Source organism: Mustela erminea, chromosome 5, assembly GCF_009829155.1.
Source record: "Mustela erminea isolate mMusErm1 chromosome 5, mMusErm1.Pri, whole genome shotgun sequence".
Lineage (NCBI taxonomy): Eukaryota > Metazoa > Chordata > Mammalia > Carnivora > Mustelidae > Mustela > Mustela erminea.
Window position 1 is genome coordinate 103,809,995 of NC_045618.1, and position 23,326 is coordinate 103,833,320.

The 23,326-nt window shown below is 35.3% G+C and overlaps 1 protein-coding gene across 5 annotated transcripts in view; it reads left to right on the forward strand.

Annotated features, from left to right (window-relative positions):
- KTN1 (kinectin 1) overlaps nt 1-23,326 on the forward strand; it is a 108,109-nt gene that overhangs the window by 12,106 nt on the left and 72,677 nt on the right. For all 5 annotated transcript variants that reach the window (XM_032344296.1, XM_032344298.1, XM_032344299.1 and 2 more), the window contains exon 2: nt 21,275-21,827. In XM_032344296.1, the coding sequence (XP_032200187.1) occupies nt 21,305-21,827 (523 nt within the window). In that variant the 5' untranslated portion in view covers nt 21,275-21,304. The remainder of the gene's footprint in view (nt 1-21,274; nt 21,828-23,326) is intronic.

The window sequence follows — 23,326 nt, forward strand, 5'->3', positions numbered from 1 at the left end:
TTATATTGTGGTCTTCAAGTACCTCTCTCAATAAAAGTAAACTAGTGTTTAGAATGGGCATTTTCTAAGGCAGGAATTGTATGAGATGAACCTACAAATTAATGATTAATTTCTGTGTTACAATATTACTACAAGTTTAGAAACAACACATTTATTATACAATACACATTCAAAACAAGACACATTATTATACTACGGTTTCTGTGGGTCAGAAGTTGCTTAACTGGGTCCTCTGCTTAATTGGGTCTACAGTGTTTCACAGAGCTGCTATTATTGTGTTCACCAAGGCTGGGACCCCACCTGAAGGTTAGCTGGGGGAAGATCTGCTTCCAAGTTCATGTGGTTGTTGGCAGCTTTCGAATCCTTGAAGATTGCCCAAGTAAAAGCCTCACTTTGTTGCTGGTTGTTGTCTAGGGAGCTGTTGTTACCTCCTTGCCATATGGCCCTCTCCATAGGCAGCTTACAACATGGCAGCTTGCTTTTCAAAGCCATTAAGGGAGAGAACGTGTGTCCTAGTAACATGGGTTACAGTCTTAGGTAGTGTAATCATGTATATGTAAGGTGACTGAGATCATGTCCCTTTTGCCCTACTTTATTAATCAGAAGCAAGACATAGGTCTCCTGCACACGTAACAGGAGGAGATTGCACAAGGGTGAGAACACCATGAGGCAGGGGCCGTGGGGAACTCTAGAGTCTGTTTGCCACAGCCTAGAACCTATCCGAAGCAACAGAGAGGCCGCAAACTATGACGGTAGTATCAAAACAACCCAGGAGCCATCCTGAATAATAACTCATTGGCCAGAAAGGGGGGGAATTTGAACATCAATGATAGTAATTAGTGATTCGAGACCAATCAAATGTCTAACCTGTGAATTCAAGATACTAAAAAACATTAAAAAAAACCCCTTTAATTAGTTGCTATTGGGCCAGCTTATTATTTTGACAACTGGTACATAAAAAAATAAACATTTGTCCTACTCATATGATTTATGTCTCAGGGTAACCAAATAGAGCAGGAGAGAAATTTCTATGGATGTATTCTACCTAATCAAGAAAGAATAATGGAATACCACCATTTTGTATCTCTTAATAATGTCTAGGCAAAGATCATCAATGGCTGCTATTGTCACTACAAAGGGGGAGACATCTGGACATTAGATACATACTTTATGTATGTATGTATGTATTTTTATGCCATAATCATACACTCAAGTCATAATCCTGAATCTGACATAGCCTTTATTATTATTGTTTTTTTAAAGATTTATTTATTTGAGGCAGAGAAGAGAAGGAGCAGAGAGAGAAACTTAAACAGACTCATGCTGAGCACAGAACCAGATGTAGGGCTTGATCTTACAACCCTGAGATAGGGACTTGAGCCGAAACCAAGAGTTGTCTCTTAACCAGCTGTGCCACCTAAGTGCCCCCTGATGTAGCCTTTAAATTTACCAATTTATAGGAAATAAAAGGACAAAAAACTTGTTAAATACTATGAAGATACCATCAACAAAATTCACACTGGGAATCCCTACAGGACCAACTGGCTTTTCCAACCCCAAATTCTAAGAATGATAAACTGAATAATAAAAAGAGAAACCAAGATGATAAATAATCAGCAAAGAATAACTGAAAAGATATTTATAAAGCAGTTGGATTGTTGTGAATACTAGCTTAATACTTGGTATTAAGGAGTTAGTTAATTTAAAATTTGCTGTAAGATCAGATGTTTTGTCCTCTTTCCCATCCAGTTTCAGAGCTTTTATAAAGTTGTAGCTCTAGGTAGTATGTTTGCAACCTGATTATTTTTCATCTCCCTTCCCTTCCTCTCTTTCCCTGTCCACACAACCTGTGCAAATCCTATTCCCATGCCTACCCCTTGGTGTCAGGTAGTGAATTTGGCTCAGTTCGGTTGCTGTTACCTGCAGGAGCTGAATTTCTGACCTTTTGCTTACTGTAGAGCGAGTATATGGTCTTCTCCATTCTTTCTTTCCTACACTGCATTTAGGTATTGGTAACTGTTTTGGATTTTTATTTTTTCTGACTCAGGGAAATGTTATTTTAGTTTTGAGTTGAGCCAAATCTTTGTTAATCTCTTTTTAAGTTTAATCTATCATTTTAAATGTTTGGAATAGAACCATCCTTATTGGCAGTTTTCATTTTCATTTTTACCTGTTATAATCCTGATTTGTTTTTTGACGGTCAGCTCACAGTATCCTGACTGCTATAGTTGTGTTATCTGTTCCTTTGTGCAACTCTGCCTTCTTATAATCTTGTTGGGTGTTTTTCAACTCTATAGAACAAATCTGATTTTAGTATCACACTAATTTGTTATGATTGCAGTATCAATTAAACTCCATAAGACTTGAAGTGTGATTCTCATTCCTGCTAGTTGATACCACTCATCCTATGCTTCTTTAGTCTCTTTTGGACTGTAGGTATCCTTTGCTACTCTGAGGTTGAATAATTTTTCTTTTCAGGGTAGAACTGGTATTTTTTGCTGTCTTAACTCTTGTTGCACACTCCAGTTTCTCTCAGATCGTTATTAGTCTTTCGCCTTTTAGCTCGTGTTTGTTGCCTCAAACTCAAATGTACGTATCCTTTAATGTCTTGAATTCATTCTTGAAAACTCTCCTGCTAAGTGAAAAACCATTATATGAAAACATATTTCCATTAATTAAAAATTTTTTTAAAAGATTTTGTTTATTTATTTGAGAAGGAGAGATAGTACATGTGGTGGGCAGAGGTAGACTGGGAGGGGGTTCGGGGGAGAGGTAGAGCTGGGGAGAGTAGGAGCAGAGAGGTGAGGGAGATGTGGACTTAGTCCCAGGACCTTGGGATCATGACCAAATTAACTGGCTGAGCCACCCAGGAGCCCCTCCATTAATTTTAATGGGAAATTATGCTGCTTTCCATTGCAACCGATGAATTTCACATATAAGAAAATATTAATTCAGCGGGACTCCTGGGTGGCTTAGTCTGTTAAGTGTCTGCCTTAAGCTCAGGTCAGCTCATGATCCCACAGTCCTGGGGGGTCAAGTCCTGCATCGGGTTCCTTGCTCAGTGGGGAGCCTGCTTCTCCCTCTGCCTGCTGCTCCCCCTGCTTGTGCTCTTTCTCTCTCTGATAAATAAATAAAACCTCTTAAAAATATTAATTTAGCACTGAAGATGAATTTATGTAAATGTAAATAATTTGAAAATAAATATACTTTGAATGTAAAATGTAATTGATAAAATAAAGGTATATTGTACTTGCCAAAAGTGAAGGAGAAAACTTGGTGATGGTGGTGATGGTGGGTGGGGTGTTTACTCTTTGGAAAGTTTATTCTTTTTGTACCATTTTCTTCACTTATGCCAAGCTTTTCTGATACTCAGGGTTATCTTGCATTTTACACTTAAAAGTCAAATTGTGGCACAGATAAGCGCCTTTAAGGGAATAAAGGCCAAACAGAAGTCCTTAAACAGTATGGAAATAGAACACAGGCAGAAAAGACCGAAGAGTTGTAGGAGATAATAGCTCTGCATTTCTCTTTATGTATACAAAGCAAAATGTTCTGGGTTCATCCAGTTGTGTGTAGTACATAGATACCTGTGTATAACTGGAAACCGACCTCTCTTTGCAACCACCCATCTACTTTCTGTGTCTATAATTTTTTTTTTTGAAGATTTTATTTAGTTATTTATTTGACTGACAGAGATCACAAGTAGGCAGAGGGGCAGGCAGAGAGAGAGAGAGAGAGAGAGGAGGAAGCAGGCTCATCACTGAGCAGAGATCCAGATGCAGGGCTTGATTCCAGGACCCTGGGATCATGACCTGAGCCGAAGGCAGAGGCTTTAACCCAGGCACCCCTATGATTTTTTTTTTTTTTAAAGATTTCTCATATAGATGAGATGTTAATAATATTTGCAATATTTGTCTTTCCTTGTCTCTCTTATTTCATAATGCCCTCAAGGCCCATCTTTGTTGTTCAAAATGGTAAGGATTTCCTTAATATTGTTCATGGCTGAACAATATTCCTGTGTGTGTGTGTGCATTTTGTTTATCCATTCATCTTTCAGCAGATGTTTAGACTGTTTCCATGTCTTGGCTATTATAAATAATGCAGCAGTGAACATGGGGGTATAGATACCACTTTGAGGTAGTGATTTCATTTCCATTGAATATATACCCTGAAGTGGGATTGCTGGATTATAATGGTAGTTCTGTTTTTAATTTTTGAGGAACCTCTGTACTGTTTTACACAGTGGCTGTACCAATTTACATTCCCACCAACAGTGTACCAAGTACTCTGTCCTCACCAGCACTTGTTTTCTGGTCTTTTTAATAATAACCATCCTGACAGGTTTAAGGTGATATACCATTGTGGTTTTGATTTTCATTTTCTTAATGATTAGTGATATTGAGCACCTTTTCATGTATCTATTGGCCATTTGTATATCTTCTTTGGAATAATGACCATTCAGATCCTTTGCCCATTTTTAAAATCTTTTGTTTTCATTGTTGGGTTGTTATAAAATTTGGATATTAATCCCTTACTTGATACATAGTTAAAAAATTTTTTTTTCCTATTTTGTAGGTTGCTTTTTCATTTTCTGATTATTTCTTTTGCTGTACAGAAGCTTTTCAGTTTGATGTAGTCTTTGCTTTTATTGCTTGTGCTTTTGGTGTCCTGTCCAAACATCACTGCCAAAACCAGTGTCAAGGAGCTTTGTCCTTATATTTATTTTCTAGGAGTTTTACATTTAAATCTTTAATTCATTTTGAATTAATTTTTGTGAGTGTTGTAAGATAGGGGTTCAGTTTCATTCTTTTACATGTGAACAGCCAGTTTTCTCTGCACTGTTCATTGAACTGCACTTTTTACCTTTTCCTTATTGAATATTCTTAGCTCCCTTGGTAAGTATTAGTTGACCACATATATGTGAGCTCTTGATTCTGTTCCATTGCTTTATGTGTCTGTTTTTTTTCCTACTACCACACTGTTTTGATTATTTTAGCTTTGTAGTAGAGTTGGAAATCCGGAAGTATGATGCCTCCATCTTTGTTTTTCTTTCTCAAGATTGCTTTGGCTATTCAGGGTCTTTGTGGTTCCATATGAAATTTGGGATTTTTTTTTCTATTTCTGTGAGATGTGTCATTGGAATTTTGATAGAGATTGTATTGATTCTATAGCTGTAAGGCTTAGGGCAGTATGGACATTTTTATTGTTTTGTTTTGTTTTTAGATTTTAGATTAGATTTAGATTTTTTTTTTAAGATTTTATGTATTTATTTGACACAGAGAGCACGTTATGTGCACAGTAGGGAGAGGAGCAGGCAGAGGAAGAGGGAGCAAGGAGCCGTTTGCAGGGTTCGATTCGAGGACCCTGGGATCATGACCTGAGCTGAAGGCAGATGCTTCACCGACTGAGCCACCCAGACGCCCCCAATATGGACATTTTAACAGTATTCTTCTATTCCATGTGATAACTTTCCATTTATCTGTGTCTTCTTCAATTCTTTCATTGTCTTAATACCTTTCAGTGTACACATCTTTCACTTCCTGGCTATGTTTATTGATAGTGTTTCTGGTGCTATTATGAAAGGGATTGTTTTCTCGTGGCTGTATTTTAGATTTCTGATATCTGGTCACCTTTGAAGCTCTTAAATATTTCTGTTGTTTGGAGGGGAGTCTTGGTAATCACGACTTCGAAGGTTCACTGTATTCAAAGCTTTGATTATGTTGACTAGATAGACTTATGAGTGTGGAGATTCAGTTGGTGAAATCTCAGAGACTTGACTTTTTCTTGGAGATTGTTCTTAATAAGGTAACTTTTCTCACTGTTTTTTGTTTAGGTTGTTTATTGGGAGTCTAAAAGAATAGTATCTACAGAAAACAACGCAAAAACAAAACTTGTTTTTTTTGGGGTTGTTGCAGGTTTAAATGTTTGTTGAAATACAAAAATTATACTTCTAGTTTATGATAGTCTTGTCTAGACTTTCTAATTTTTAACTTTCCGTTATACATTCCTTTTGCAGCTTGAAGAATATTATAATGAAGTCCATATTGTGTAAAAAGTCCTTGATTTTGTTTTTCAGAGTACTAGTGAACACAGATAGGATTAATGTGTATTGTATTTATGAAGGTTTATTTTGAAAGAAAATCCAAAGGGAGGAACTCCTAAGGACTACCAGTATAAAGTTATTTATGTTTTGAAATTATTTGTGTCATGAAGTAAACCTTTTTCTTTCCAGGTTTATGCTGGTTGCCTTTTAGATAGTGCTATGCGTTGAGCACCATGTTGGGCTTACAAACAGTAGGTGGGAGAGAACATACAGATCAGTAGGGAAGTCACTTATTTGGTATTTTGTTAAACTCTCAATAGTATAAAGTAAACCTTGTAGTAAGTAAGTAAAAATCTTAAGTGAATTTTTTTAAAACTGTAGTTCCCAAGGTATAATTTCAGAGAAAGGTGGTGACATAAGATTGTGAATGTAAAAGCAAGTGCTGCTTCAGTTCAGTGAATGGGAATGGGAAAATATTCTGAATTTTTTATAGATTATTTAACTTCACTGTAGGTTAATAATTTATATGTAAGTGATGTTTCAGAAAAATATGAAAATGAAAACACAAGTAGTTGCCTTGCTGTCTTTTTAGTTCCATCAATTTATATGTGCTTGCAGTTGGGATATGTGTTAAGATTTTGCTGTTTACAATTTTGCTGTTTGTGTAGACTTTATATCTTTGCTTTCTCTTAAGTAGAAGAAGTAGGAATTTGTGGAATGACATTAAAAAAATTGAAATACAGACTGTGGAAGTATAGAAATTAAAAGGTAGACTGAAGAATAGATTGTATTGTCTTAGAAAAAATAATCAGACTTGTACTCTTTGGTGCACTTGATTGTAAAATACTGTGAAGTTTTGTTCTAATTTTATATGGTTTTGTATTTGGAAGCTCTGAACACTTTAATTGAGGGGCCAGAAGAAGAAAGTTGTTTGTTAGCAGTTTTCTCCCTGGCTTCCCGAAAAGTTTATTAGGAAAAAGGTCAGCTATAATCCCTAATGTGATGAATGAGTCTTGTAATATTCTCTATCGTATTCTGATAGGAAGTATTGCTCATTTTAAAAACTGCATTTTAGATTATTAAGTTTCACATCAGTTATTTTTAATTGTTTGCCAACATTAGCAGTCTGTTTTGTTTGTACAGTCTTTTCTGCTTCTGAAAACTAGATATTCCAGTGTTTACTGGATCTGGAATTTTGTGTTAATGGTAATTTTTTTCTATGGAGATTTTATTCCGTTATCCTTTGGCTTCTATTGCTGAGTAGTATATAAATGTAATTTAATTTTTTATAGGTTTTTTCCTATTGCTTTAAGACCATTGCATCTTCTGTTACATTGTTTTAAGATATATATATATATATATATATATATATATATTTAAGTGTATATTAATATATATGTGTGTATACACACACACACACACACTCTTAAATGTGTATTCTATCTAGATTTTATTGCCCTTCTAGAATTGGAAGGTTCTAATCTTTCAATAGTTTTTGAAAATTCTCAGTTATTATCTCATCAAATACTACCTTTCTTGATTCTTTTCTCGCCTTGAATTGCCGTTTGACCTTCTGGACCTTTTCACATTCTTTCCTTTGTGTCTATTAGTTTTTCTTTCATGTTTTCTCTAATGTATTCTTTTGTGCCACATTATCAGTTTTGATGAGATCTTTCTGTTTTATTATTCTTTAGTTATCATTATCAGTCTGTTTAGTTTTAAAAGTCTGTGTATCTGTATGTATACATATGTAAGGATGCTCATACACAATTTCTTCTGTTCTTTCTAATCTTTTTGGTCTTAAGAGTTTTCTTTCTTGTATGTGATTTCTTTTGTCCTTCTAACAAATGAAAGTTTTTGTTTTTTTTTAATACTCTCTCACATTATTCTGTTTGGAATTCTTGGAGGTATAATCCCTGTTTTGTAAGTTCACTTTCTGGAGGAATGTAAATACTGTACGGTGTAGGCTCGACAGGGTAGAAGAAATTTTTTCCCAGCGGATTTCAGGACATTGGCACCATTTTTGTGTTATTTTTGATTGAAGGGGTGGGAGTGTTCTGGACTGGCAGAGACTGTGGATGCAAATCTCAGAACCCATGGTTATAAAAATCTTTATGAAAACTTTCTGTTAGCTTTTGAATGGTAGGAAAAGTGGGACAAGCTTTCCTTTTTCTTGTGTAAATATGGGAATTTCTTCCTCTTAATTAGCCTTTGCTGACTGTGGAACCCTCGAAAGTCTCAATTTTAGTACCTAATTTCCACTTCCCCAAGTGCAGCTCATTGTCTTCTGTCTTTGCCTCATATGGCCATTAACACTTTCATTTCCTATTTGATTTTCCCCCTTCCTTAGGAGTTCCCTTAAATACCAGAAGACGTGCCTGTTTTAGAGCAAAACAATTCTTGTTATATTTAATTGGAAGAGTGTTCAGTCATAGTGCTACACATGGATTCCTCAATTTGGTTTTTAAGTCATAAATAAACTCGTAATTTAAAAACAATTAAGTTTAGGGCTCCTGGGTGGCTCAGTGGGTTAAGCCGCTGCTTTCGGCTCAGGTCATGATCTCAGGGTCCTGGGATCGAGTACCGCATCGGGCTCTCTGCTCAGCAGGGAGCCTGCTTCTCTCTCTCTCTCTCTCTCTCTCTCTCTCTGCCTGCCTCTCCATCTACTTGTGATCTCTCTTTGTCAAATAGATAAATAAAATCTTTAAAAAAAAATTAAGTTTAAATTATGTTATAAAACTAATGTATGCATGATGGGAAAATATAAACATTCTGAAGGATAAAAAGTGAAAAGTTACCAAAAAAAGTATCCAGAAATCACCATAGAGTTAATGGTTTCTGATGTTTCCTAGGGGTTTTCTAAGTATGTATGAGCATGACTCTGTCACGTGAAAGGTAGTTTTCTCTCTATACTGCTCTGCAACTTTTTATGTGTGTTTGACTTATGTGCAATATTTCTTTCAATGTCTTACCATATTACATGTGAAACTCTATTACAGGCTTATTTAGTCATTTCCCTAATGCTGGACATACAGTTCTTTTTGGTTTTCACAGAGTTACATTGCTAAGTGAGCACTGTTGGGTATGTCTTTGTACTTGTGTGATTAGATCTATATAATATGGATGTCTGGTGGCTTTTCTGGAGTAGGAATTTTTTTCTGTCAAAGAGTATGCACTATTTTTATACTTAATGATTTCCCCAAATTTCTCTCCAAGGAGATTACACTATTTATAATTAAAAGCTAAATGAGAATATTGGTTTTCATACTCCCCTCTTTATGTCTGATATTTTAGGCAGCTTTATCAGGATATAACACACAATAAACTGCAAATATTTAAAGTGCACAATATGATAAATTTTGATGTGTAAATTTGATGTGTACATAGAAACCACTACAGTCATGATAATGAACATATATGAACATATATGCATCACCTCCAAAATTTTCCTTGTACCCCTTTGTGATTCCTTATTTTCACATTCTCTTGCCCTGCCAGTTTAAGTAGAAATTTGCATTTCTTTAAATTGACTGAGGTTGCATTTAAAAAAAAAATACATTTATTGTATATATTTGTTTTCCCTTGAGAACCTTCTTAACATGTCCTTTGGGTTTATCTTTTTCTCACATTTTAAGTGATACTTGTAAGTTAGGGCAGTCAGACCTTGGTCATTTTTTTGTGATTAGTCACTTTTCTTTTGCCGTAAAAATCTTTAATTTTTCTAGTCAGCTTTCTCAGTCTTTTCCTTTATGGCCCTTGGTTTTACTTGAGACACAGAAAAGCCTTTTTCAAAACAGGATTATTTAAAATGCAAAGAAATACACTTCTGTCTTCTAGTTATGGTTTAATTTTTTATCCTTTAAAACTTTGATCCATATATTATTGAGGTGTGGGGGGCTTATTTTCCTATGAAAATGGCTGTCATTTGTGTTAGTACTGCTTATTAAATCTATTTTTTATGTATTGATTTGAAATGGCCTGTCAATTATATACTAAAGTTTTCATATGTATTTGGTCTATTTCTTCTGTGTTTATTTGGCTGTTCTTGGGCAAGTTTTAAAAATTCTTGTTTCCTACTAAGTGAAGCTTTTTCAGTAGTTCCCTCAGTCTTTTTGGATAGTATTTGACATTCTTGTCTCTTCATTTGCATTTCATGTTTGGTTTGTGAAATGATGTTTTTTTTTTAGTATTATGCCTTTCCTGGGAACAGGCAAGAATAAATATAACATTTTATCATTTTAGTATTCTCATTGTTGAGTGACCTAAAGTGATGAACAAAAGAGGCTGATAAAATAACTCTTAGATGCAACTTTTTAACACTCTAATCAGGCTTTCCTAAGGGATGACAGGTTTTGAAGTAGATTTTCTGTTTGCTGGTAAATTAAATTAATACCAGACATTAGAACTACTTTTTGGTGGTGGATTGCACCTGTTTCGTGATGTTAGGCAGGAGTAGGACCTTGGGAGGAGGTTATAGGGAGATAAAATTTTGGATCAAAACCAAGAAAAATGTTCTAACAACTTTCTAAGGCTATAAAAGGGGCTTATGGGAAGTGCTCGTCCTAGGTTTTCAAACAGAGACTCACTGACCATTCAGGTGGGTCCAATCTTTGAATGGCTAATTGGATTGGATGGCTCTCTCTAACCTAAAAGTCTAGTGAAAAGGTAAAGGTAGGGTGCCTGGGTGGCTCAGTTGGTTAAGCAACTGCCTTCAGCTCAGGTCATGATCTCGGAGGACATCAGGCTCCCAGCTCCATGGGGAGTTTGCTTCTCCCTCTGACCTTCTCCTCTCTCATGCTCGCTCTCAGTGACTCTTTCTCAAATAAATAAATAAAATAAAATAAAATAAAATAAAAAAGAAAAGGTAAAGGTAAATCGAGATTATAGATGTTAAGGGAAGGAAGTCTTCTGTATATGGTATAGCTATTTTACAATTATATTACTGATGTGAATTTTATGTCCTAATGTTCATTTTTGAACAGTTTTGATGATTTATGTTCGTGTCTTTGGAAACTATGTATTGATTTGAAATACTGAGTATTTAGGGGTGTCTGGGTAGCTCAGGTGGTTGAATGTCTGATTCTCAATCTCAGCTCAAGTTTTGATCTTGGGGTTGTGAGTTCAAGCTCTGCATTGAGTTCCATGCTGGACATGGAACCTATTTGAAATACTGTGTGTTTAAAGTGTGCTTTTGGTATTAAAGTTTTTGATTTGTTTTATTATCAGAAGTTAGATTTCTTTACAGAATAAACTTTTAACAAGATTACCACTTATGGAGGTTTTATGCAATGGTGTTTCCTGAGAAAATGGACTAGTTTGGGCTTGATGGTTAAACAGAAGTCTGAAAGATACTGGTTTAACGTTCAGCACCTACCAGCTATGCAGATCCTTTTTAATTTCTTGAAGAAGCTGTTCAGACTGATTTATCTATTCTTGTATTTTTTTAAAAAAAGTAAGCTTGGCTAAAAGAAAATATAGAAGCTTCATTATGTATTGTGACATAATATCAAATGGAGAAATTAAATTTTATTACTCATCTCTGGCATTAGTTGAATTTGTTTCAGATTGGAGTAGCAGTGCCTTAGAATGGGTATTGCTTCAAATAAGTTAAGAGGTGTGTTAATAAGGTATGAGTCACAGAAATAACTGTGTGTTACAGTTTAAAAGAAGAAATTACACCACAGCTTTGAGATTTCAGTGTAGTCTATAAAGTTAATTTTAGAAAAGCTGTTGTAAATGGAATTCCCATGTCAGGCAATTCAGTGTTTCATTTACTAGATTATATTTTAGTAACTTTGAAATCTTTTCATCTTATTTTAAAAGATGAATTTATAGTTTTATTGTGGATTCTGGGGCCATTATGCTTTTGGTGTAGCAACTGACTAGAGAATGGAAATTTTGATGAGTTTTTATATTTTGATGGCCATTTCAGGAAGTGGCTAATGGCTTCGGTTTTTCTCATTGGTGTCTTTTTCTTATTGATATGTAGAATCAAGTGGGTTTTTTTTTTTTTAAAGACTTATTTATTTATTTATTTGACAGAGAAGTCACAAGTAGGCAGAGGCAGGCAGAGAGAGAGGGGGAAGCAGGCTCCTTGCTGAGCAGAGAGCCCGATGTGAGGCTTGATCTCAGGACCCTGAGGTCATGACTGAGCCATAGGCAGAGGCTTAACCCGCTGAGCCACCCAGGCACCCCTAGAATCAAGTTTTAAAAAATTATTACTGCAGGTACAATACAGTTGTGAACTTTTAACCATACACAACTGTACAGAATAAGGTGAGTCTTTTATTTCTTGTGTTTTTTTAGTACTTTATACATTTTCTTAATGTTTAAAAATTTAATCTGGTGTCTTCCTTTGATGTAAATGATGCAGCCTTTATTGACTTGGAATAACATACAGTAAACTAAATATTTATCTATTTGGTTCCATCTTAGATTTGGGTTCTGTTATTGTCCTTTTATCTCTACCACACTGCAATAGACTGTTGCCTCCCTTTGTTAGATAGATTGTTTCCTATGTCATAGAATTCTGTTAATGTGTACATGGAAAGTACTCTAGGATTTTAGGAGAAGGGAGACTAGTTGTAGGAATGCTACTTGAGCTGTAGGAGTAGAACTACATGGAGGTTCGGGTTTGGTTTTTATGGTCTGATTTATTGGTACTATATGCTTAACTTCCTCAGCAAGAGCACGAATTCATTTAAAGTCAGCAGATCAGTTTGTGAACACTGCTAAAGCATCCTGCATTTTCCATTCACATTTTTTAATTTAACTGGACAATCAAATAATTTACCAAGAATAAAAAATTAACAATATAATTGTTAATTATAATTGTTAACTGAAAACAGTGTTCTCAGTGGGACTTCCAATACCATCATTTTTATCCTTACTCTGGACTAATAACTGTTCCCCATTTCATTAAGAAAATGGCAGCATTGTGGAAGAGTGTTTCCACAAACTTCTGTACCATATCTATCCCCTTGCCTGTGTAGGTGCCTATGGACTCTTCATTCCTTCTGTTTTTACACAAGTTTATGCTTCCATCTAAGACCACTCTCTCTGCTTGTACACCAAACCCTATTCTTGCCCTTTGAAAACATTGCCCTTCATTCTCCTGCAAGACCAATCTTCGCTTTCTACTGGATCATCTTTGTCAGTATATTAACGTGCTGTAATTTCTTTCTTCTATTTTTAAAAATCAAACTCTCAAGCTCATATTTCCTTCTAGCTTCCATTTCATTTCTATAATCTCTTCATAGAAATTCTTCCGAAGAGTTGTGTCTACACCTGTTGGCATCCTCACTTTTGAATTCATTTCAGTCAGGTTTTCATCACAACTACTGCTTTAGCCAAAATCAACACTGAAGTCTCTGTTCCTAAATCCAATAGTCACTTTCTAGATTTCATTGTACTTTATTAAAGATGCCATTTGGTAAATTTAATCCATCTCTCCTTCTTCATACACCATTCATTTAGCCACCAGGGTAGCATGATCTTGATTTTTGTTAATTGACTTTAGGTATAATTCATGTGCTGAATACTCCTAAATTTGTATCTCCAGCTTGCATGTCTCACCTGTCACCCACTTTTGTTTAGCTGTCTCCTAGACATCTCCACCTGTTTAAAACCTATCTCGTGATCTTCAGCCCCAATCTTGTCCTTTCCACATTTCCTTCATCTCAGTAAAGGGCAGTTCTGTTGTTTTGGTGTTGTCTAAAATCTTTGGAGTTGACTTTTTTTTTTTGCTGATTCTCTCATACCCCACAGTTTAGTCCTCAGCAAATCATCTTGTCTTTACCTTCAAAATGTATATAATTTAACAACTTCTTATTAATAGTCCCCATGCCACCAACTTGCCTAGCTAGACATGAAGAGTGTGTTAATCTCCTCCATCACTTTCACTATGTTCTAAGAGTTGCCTTTTCCCTGTTTGTTGTTCGACCTAAGTGTCCCTGTCTGCATTAACTTAATTTACTCTCATCAGATCTCTTTGGCCTAGCGAAATAGTAATTTTATTTTTTTAAAAGATTTTATTTATTTCTTTGACAGAGAGAGATCACAAGTAGGCAGAGGGGCAGGCAGAAGGAGAAGGAAAAGCAGGCTCCCTGTGGAGCAGAGAGCCCGATGCAGGGCTCAATCCCAGGACCTTGAGATCATGACCTGAGCTGAAGGTAGAGGCTTAACCCCCTGAGCCACCCAGGTGCCCCGAAATAGTAATTTTAATTGGCTTCCTTGTATCTATGTTTTATGTATCCATTGGATTTTAAATTTTATATTTTTATTTGTAAATGTTCTGATTGACTCATATCTACCCAGTTAACTTTTGGTAGTTTCAGTTCTTTTCTTATTTTCCCAATTCCCTCTTACTTGTGTATGTTGTAATCTATTGGTTCCAGTATCTTAAATTTTTAGGGATCTAATTCCTTACTTTGTTTTTGTTGCCTATTGCTCATGGTTGCTTATCTTGTGTTCTGTCATTTTGGATTGTGAAATCTTACTTGGATGACAGTCTTTGGGTATCTTGAGGAGCCTAGCTTGAGAGAGCATTCCACCAGAGAGGGTGTGTGCATTTATTTCTGGCACTGTGGGCACCACCATCTTGGGACCACTTAAATTTTTTGGCTTCATAGTCCAAGATATGTGGGTTTTTTGACCTTAAGAGCTTTGTAAGAAAAGACCCCTGGAGCTAGGGCAGAAGGGGACCAAAAGTCAAGACTCTCTTTCATTTTAGTGCTTTATTCTACTGCTATTCATTGGTCTTAATTTATTTTGGCTTAGGATATATTTGGACTGTAACATGCAGACTGTATTTGAAGGTTAGCAACAACACAATGCCTACTCTTAAATTTTAGCAAGAAGAGTTCGGAAAAATTATAGATACTTCTGTTGTGGAATGAAAATCTGATTAAATACTTACCCACCAATAATAGACTTTTTATCACTGTACTTTCCATAAACCATTTTTCATAAAAAATTAACTGGTTCATTTAAAAAACGTAAGATGTTATTATGGATTTAAAGGAAGGGAGACATGGTATGAGTAGTGGCATGTTTGGAATGTAGATGATTTAGATTCAGTGCAATCAGGTTACAGATCTCTTTTTTGCTTATGAACAGTATTTTTATAAAGAACCTGTAGTAAGAGCTTTTAGTTTAGGCTTCATAGTTACTTACAGAATTATAGCTATGTTGTATACTGAATAAAGCTCCTATAAGCTACTTTGAGTGTCTGTATATATTTTAAAGGTATGTTCATTTAGTTGTCCAGATAGTATTGATTTATATAGGAACTTTAATGAAATTTAGTATTCCTAGGTTGAGAACTATCTTTCCCTCAGTTGATTGCTTTTTTACGAATGTGCCTGCTTACTACTATGTTTGGTGTATATCAATGGAAAAAAATTGACTTTGAATTTCTTTGGATTTTAGTCTAAATGTTGTTGTTGTTTTCCCAGTAATTCTTTGAGTCATCCCAGTTAACACAATTTTATCAACTTATGAGCAGACTTGATAAAAAAAATTTTTTTTGGATACCCTTTGTTTTAAATCTTTTTAGGTTAAAGAAAATGATGGCAGAAACAAGAGTAACTGAAATGCTATGGTGTTAAGAAAGTAGAATTTAAAATCTAATATTTACTTGAAATTCAGTAGTATACTGATCAAATTCTTTTTGTTTTCCCTCCTTATAACATGTAACCAATTCCTTTTTATTTGTGCTTACTTAAACCTTTAAGAGTATAATGTGCATTCAAGATGGTTACTTAAATTTCTGTTTTAATGTAGAAGGATTTAAAACTTGAACACTTATGCGGGGGTTAGAGGCAGTCAAAAACCCACATTTAACTTGACTGCTTCAAAACTTAACTACTAATAGCCTATTGTTGACTGGGAGTCTTCCTAATGACAGTTAACATGTTTTGTGTAATCTGCGATTATATACTGTATTCCTACAGCTAAAGTAAGCTACAGAAAATAAAATATTATTAAGATAATCATAAGGAAGAGAAAATACACTTATAGCACTGTTGTATTATCAAAAATGAAAGTTTATGTATTGAAAAAAGCTCTCATAATCTGTGCAGTTCAAACCTATGGTGTTCAAGGGTCATCTGTATATTAAATATATCTGTAATCTTACTCTAAAAAGTGATTCTCATTTTTCAGTATAATATCTGGTTATATCTATATGTATATAATTGTGCTCAACATAATTTTTAGCTTTTTTGTTAGTGTAATATATTTTGCTGCATTACACTGTCTTAATTATTTTTAAATGGTGTGATTTTTAAAGATTTATTTTAGAGATAGTGAAGGCAGGAACACTAGGGGAAGGGGCAGAGAGAGAGGGAGAATCTCAAGCTGATGCTTCACTGAGCTCTGAGCCAGGCTTGATCTTACCACCCTGAGGTCATGACCTGAGCAAAAACAAGAGTCTGTGTTCAAGGGACTGTGCCACCCAGGCATCCAAATGGTGTGATGTTTTAAATGCCTGATGTTTCTGTAGATGTCCTACACTTAGATAGTTTTGTTGCTTTACCATTATAAACAGTGAATCTGTTATTATGTATATAGTTTTATCCTTTTTGATTAAGTGATTTGGTTGAAATTATAATAATTGTTCCTCAGTTTTATTTTTTTATCATTTAAAATGTTAGGTTTTACATTATTAATACAAAAAGAATGTTAAGTCTTCTGAAAAGTTTACAAGATTTAACTGAGTAACGGAGTTCAATTTTTGTATGAACAAATTAAGTTATAAGGACTGGTAAATGGAATCTTAAAATTATTTGATTACCATTCATAATATATATTCAGATGAAATGGAATTTTAAATATTGTTTCTCTGTTCTGATGACCTAAAAAAAAATTCTAAAATTCTAAGACCTTTATTGGTAGGGCAGGGATGAAAACTCTCATCTCTTATTTTAGAGCAGGATTTTAAGCGTGGGATTCCTGTATACTCTTTAAGGAGGCCAGAAACCTTTTGTACACCTTAGCATATTAGACTTTTTTTTTTAAGACTTTATTTTTCAGAGAGAGAGAGAGCAGTAGAGAGAGCAAGCACAAGCAGGGGGAGCGGTAGGCAGAGGGAGAAGCAAGCTCCTCATTGGGCAAGGAGTCTGATGTGGGACTTGATCCCAGGACCATGGGACCATGGGACCATGACCTGAGCCGAAGGCAGATGCTTAACGACTGACCAGGCATCTCTGCATTTTGAGGAAGTGGATTGGTCTTTGTTCAGTTTTTTTTGGAGGATTTTAGTCTAAATAAAATATTAAGGCCACTGGTATGGAATACCTTTTGAGAAGAGTTTGAGCTACATTTCTTATGATCCAATGGATATCTCATTCCTGTCTACCATTGACTGTTAATTACATTCAGGTTAGAATCTGTTAAGTCTTAAGGAATGATTAGGTTTGAAGTTCATTAATATTACAAAGGGAATAGTGAGGAGAAATTATTGATGCTGGTGAATTTTGCTGTCATCTCAAAACCTGAGTTGCCATTTGTCTCTGTGTTTTATGAACTCAACAAACATTACATTGAGTTGCATATTGTGGACTGAGAAAATTTGAGCAACTTGATTCCTGTCACCCTGAGCTAAATTAACTTTGTCTTAACTTCTCCTGCCCCTTCCTTTTATTTTTCCATTGTCTTCCCCTGCCCCCACTTTTGCTCTTCTTTGTATTTCTCTGGATTTCATTCCCAGTCGCTTTTTGCCTCTTTTCTCTCCTTAAATTACTTTTTTTTTTTTTTTTAAAAAGATTTATTTATTTGAGAGCATGTGTGTGCTTGCACTTGAGGGGGGATAGTGAGGGAGGGAATCTCATGCAAGTTCCTGCTGAGCTGCTTGATCTCATGACCCTGACTGAGCTGAATCCAAGAGTTAAATGCTCAACTGGCTGAGTCACCCAGGTGCCCCTCTCCTTATATTACTCTTCTACCTGTGTATGTAATGTGAAGTTTCTTATTTTGATTTTCATTTGTTTATTATGGATATTGTAGTACTTATTTGCCAGTTTTAAAATAGGGAAAGAATTAAACATTTTTATGGATTTATTTTAAACAAAGTATAAAACTAAAATCTTAAGGCTGGTGAGACTACAGCCATGATTCTGGCACAACTCTTTAAAAAAAATCATCTTTATATATCCTATTGTTCATGAAATGTCTTGATTGTACAAGTAAAATTATGGTTTTGACACTTTAGCTTTATTGAATTGAATTTGACAAAACTAATTTTTAAGTATTTACAGTTTTTTTTAAAGGTTTTATTTATTTGACAGAGACTCTTTGAGAGAGGGAATACAAGCAAGGGTTATGGGAGAGAGAAGCAGGCTTCCTGCTAAGCAGGGATCCCCATGTGGGACTCAATCCCAGAACCCTGGGATCATGACCTGAGCCCAAGGCAAATGCTTTAACAACTGAGCCACCCAGGCTCCAAGTATTTACAGTTTTAATAGCAATGTTTTATTGAGTTGATATTTGAACCCATTTTGATGTTGGATATTTTATATTTTTCTCAGTTTTTCATATTATGTGTAATTCTTGCTGTGAACATCTTTATCTGTGCTTTTCCTTACAAATGTCTTGGATTAAGTATCAGGATTATTGGATTAAAGAAACTCAAGCATTTTCTTGACTTTAAATTTGTCTCGGTGTTCTTGTTAGGCTCTTATAGATGTGGAAAGCAAGTTCAAGAGAAGGTGAATTGAAATTGGTAAAGAGAATCTCCTGAAAATCCAAAGATGGGAATCATGATTCTTCCAGGCTTATATGGGACTTGGAAAAGGAAATGAGAAAATCGTCAGAACATTTGAGGAATGTGTGTTTCAGAGTTCTTGTGGTCTTATGGCTTCTCTTTTCCCTGAACATTTGCTTCTTACTTGGCTTGCTTTCCTAAGACCTTGGCTGCACATGGCTGCGGTTTGTTGTTCATCAAGATCTGACTTTGATCTGACCCCTTAGATCTGACCCCTTAGATCTGACCGTCTATGGCTGCTGCTAAGTGCCTTTGTGTCTTTTCTTCCCCAAGTTAAAAATCTGGGTATTGACTTGTTGTTTTGTCCTTTTTCTTCCCCCAAATCCCCAGCTAAGTTAGATAGGCTATGGGTAGCCTATGGATGGTAAGGTTAAAACAAACAAAAAACCAGAAATAGAACGTGGTCTCTGCTCCTTGAAAGCATTTCTGGTTGACTAGTAACACTTAACAGACACAGTAAAATATGTCTAATCAATTAAAAATCTGGAGAGTTCATGAATTATCAGGGAAGAACAATTCTGTTTAGTTTCTTTTAGTATTTTGTTAGTGTGTGATTCCTGTTCCACTTCAACTTGTTAAAACCTTGTCTAAGTAAGTCTGGGGTTGTGTTAATACCATTAAAAATTGCTTATGGAAGTATGAAGTGTTAACAAATGCTATTTGATTAGATTTTATTTTAGATTTATTTATTTGACAGAACTTGCAAACAGAGGGAAAAGCAGGGTCCCCACTGAGCAAGGGGCCCGATTTGGGACTTAATCCCAGGACCCTGAGATCCTGACCTGAGCCAAAGTCAGGCTCAGGCTTAACCAGCTGAGCCACTCAGGTGTCCCTGCAAATGCTGTTTTAATCATAAAGATCAAGAGTGTGCCTAATAAACAACTCTGTTTTCAGGTTCCAACTCGAAAAAGTATACCCCACATTTTAAAATGAGATATAAGCAAGTTGAAAGACTTAAATAATTTGCTTAAGTTTATTATCAATAAAAGATTTCTAGGTCTATCTTGGCAGTTAATAGAGACCACTGTGAATAGCTTTATTTTATCTTGGAAAATTCAAGTCCTATTAAAATCATTCTGGTGGTCTTAAAAGCATTAAACTCAGATTTATTCAGTTTGTAAAGCTGATGTTTTCAAAGGTCTAAAATAATTCTCAGAATGATTCCTCTGTTCAGGTAGAATTTTGTTTCTTTAACCATTACCTCTTTTTGAGACTTCAGTGGATAATTTAAAAACGTAAATTCTCAGATTCATTTATACATTAAAAGCACAAAAGTTGAATTTAACCAGCTTTATCTTAAGCATGTCTTCAGGCTTAATTTTATCTGCATTCAATACCTTGCCTTTTTTCACAATGAGTTTGGTAAGAGTTACAAGATTACAAACCATATTTATGTGGCTTACACATATTTATAGGAATAAGGATATCTAGAGTCTAAACATCAGAATCAGTCTTACTTTGGGGTTTAATTTTAGCTGTAACCACCCTTCAGATGAGGGATTATAGTGCTTATATTCAAGGCAGATCTAGATAACCACAGCATTACCTTTATTTTCTGTAACTATTGGGTTAATCTAAAAGTAGGACTTAACTCTGTTGATTAGGCAAGGCCTCTTTTATCTTTTAGCATTTGGGAAAGTTTATGACGGCCAGCTTTGTTTTTGCAGTATGTACTTTGTTTGTAGTAAGGAATATAATGAAAAAAAAAAAGAGAAAACCATCTAATTTGTAATTTATTTTAATACCAAATGATAAAGCCTAATATTTTGATTTTGTCTTTATTATATTTCCGTATTTGTGATGTATCCCATTATATCATGAGGCTGTTAGTCCCTGAAATTAAGGTGCTAGGAGTTTGTGAATGGGCTTAAATCTCTAAGTGAAGGAATGAACTGCCTTTTTTTCCCCCCGACCTGGGATCGAGTCCCGCATCGGGCTCCCTGCTCAGCAGGGAGCCTGCTTCCTCCTCTCTCTCTCTGCCTGCCTCTCTGCCTACTTGTGATCTCTGTCAAATAAATAAATAAAATCTTAAAAAAAAATCATTAAAAAAGTATGGTACTATTAATGAATACTCAGTGTTTCAGTAATAGTTGATGCCTCTATTTCCACATATAGTTGCATTAACTAATGTCTAATAAAAGGAAAAAAGGTAAATACTAATAAAACATCAAAAGTTGATATTTGGGGAAAAAAACGTAATGAATGTCTAGGTTCTTTTCCTCCCATGAGGATCTTTTCACATGATTTAAAAATAGCAGGATGTGTTACACTCTTTAGTTATTGCCACACATTTTTTTTTCATAGTGTATTTGAATTGTAGATGGCAAAACAAGAGTATGATTTAAGCGATTAACCTGTTTAGATTGTATATCAGATTAGATCTGAAATACTATTTAAAAGAGCAGAAATTTTGCATGCTTAATTTTTACAATACTGACTCAAGGTTGTTTTTTTCTCCCCACATTTAGGTTTTACAGGATCACATTAACAAAAGCACCATGGAGTTTTATGAGTCAACATATTTTATTGTCCTTATTCCTTCAGTAGTTATTACAGTAATTTTCCTCTTCTTCTGGCTTTTCATGAAAGAAACATTATATGATGAAGTTCTTGCAAAGCAGAAAAGAGAACAAAAGCTTATTCCTACCAAAACAGATAAAAAGAAGGCGGAAAAGAAAAAGAATAAAAAGAAAGAAATTCAGAATGGGAACCTTCACGAATCTGATTCTGAGAGTGTACCCCGGGACTTTAAATTATCTGATGCCTTGGCTGTAGAAGATGAGCAGGTTGTACCTGTTCCACTGAATGTAGTTGAAACTTCAAGTAGTGTCAGAGAAAGAAAGAAAAAAGAAAAGAAACACAAGCCTATAGCAGAAGAACAGGTCACCAAAGAAAGTGACGTGTCAAAGATTCCAGGCAAAAAAGTAGAACCTGTCCCAGTTACTAAACAGCCCACTCCCCCCTCTGAAGCAACTGCCTCAAAGAAGAAACCAGGACAGAAGAAGTCTAAAAATGGAAGCGGTATTATAATATATTCAACTATATTATAAATAATTGTATTTGTTTTAATAACTTTAGAACCTGAAATTTAGTTTGTTAGGTGTGTACACTATATTAGATACTGAGTTAGAAACCAAGAACATTGTCCTTTTACTGTGTGTTTGCTTTCATTAACATTAATTGCTGATAAAATAAATGATCATAAAACAGCATTTAAAACCACTAAGGACCTATAAATATCAGCAGTTAGAAACTTACATTTATTTCAACCAGTACTTTCTAATTAGTGTGATAGGAATTAAAGATGAAAAGATAAATTAGATACCATTTTTTGCCTTTGATTTTGCAAAGGTTTATGGTACAGCTTTTTTAAAACTAGGCAATACACTAGGTACTAGGACTCCAGAGATGAAAATAGTGCATTTTTAAGCTGTAGACATGAACACAAGTAATTATTATAAAATGTCTATTTAATTTTTTTTTAATTAAGTAGGCTCATGCCAATCATGAGTCTTAAACTCATGACCCTGAGATCAAGAATCATAATTGAGCCACCAGGTGCCCCTCTTACAAACTGTTTAGAATAATGATCTTGGGTATGTCTAAACCAATGTAGTAGTTCTAAGGTGGATCACTTAGAGGATGTAATGCCTGAAATTTATCTTAGAGGATACATAAGTACTAGCTAGTTTGGACGGTAGGGGAGGGGTGGGATAGGGTATTCCAGGTAGAGGGGTTAACAGATGTAATGAAGGGACACCTGGGTGGCTCAGTCGGTTGAGGGTCTGACTCTTGATCTCAGCTCAGGTCTTGATCTTAGGGTTGTGAGTTTGACCCCCATCTTGGGCTCCACATTGGCTGTGGAGCCTACTTAAAAAACAAGACAAAACAAACATGTAATGGAAAGCACATAAGAAATGGTGTCATGATGTGTGAAACTGCAAACAGTTTATATGAAAGGATTTATGTTCATCATTAAGTTGTTTGTGTCTTTTTTGTTTGTTTGTTTAAAAGATTTTATTTATTTGAGAGAGAATGAGTGAGAGAGAGAGAGCAGGAGAGAGGAGAAGGTCAGAGGGAGAAGCAGACTCCCCAAGGAGCTGGGTGCTTAATGTGGGACTCGATCCCGGAAGTCCAGGATCATGATCTGAGCCGAAGGCAGTCACTCAACCAACTGAGCCACCCAGGCGCCCCTAAGTTGTTTGTGTCTTAATGGAGTGTTAAATTAGTTATATTGAATTTTAAATATTTGTTTGCCAGCTATGATCAAGGCATGGTACTTAGAGAAATAAGAGTAAGCTCCTCTATTTTAGCAGGGGAAAAGGACTTGTAATAAAAATGTGACTTCCATAAGAGATGTACAAAGTATAGAAGAAATGCAAGAAGCCTAAATGACTGCTGATGGGGGCCAGCGGGGAGGAACTTTACAAGGAGGCAGTGCTTGAGATCTTCCAGAATGAATCACTTCACCCAAGCAGCTAGTGTATCTCATTCCATACTGGCAGCATGTCATGTAGAAA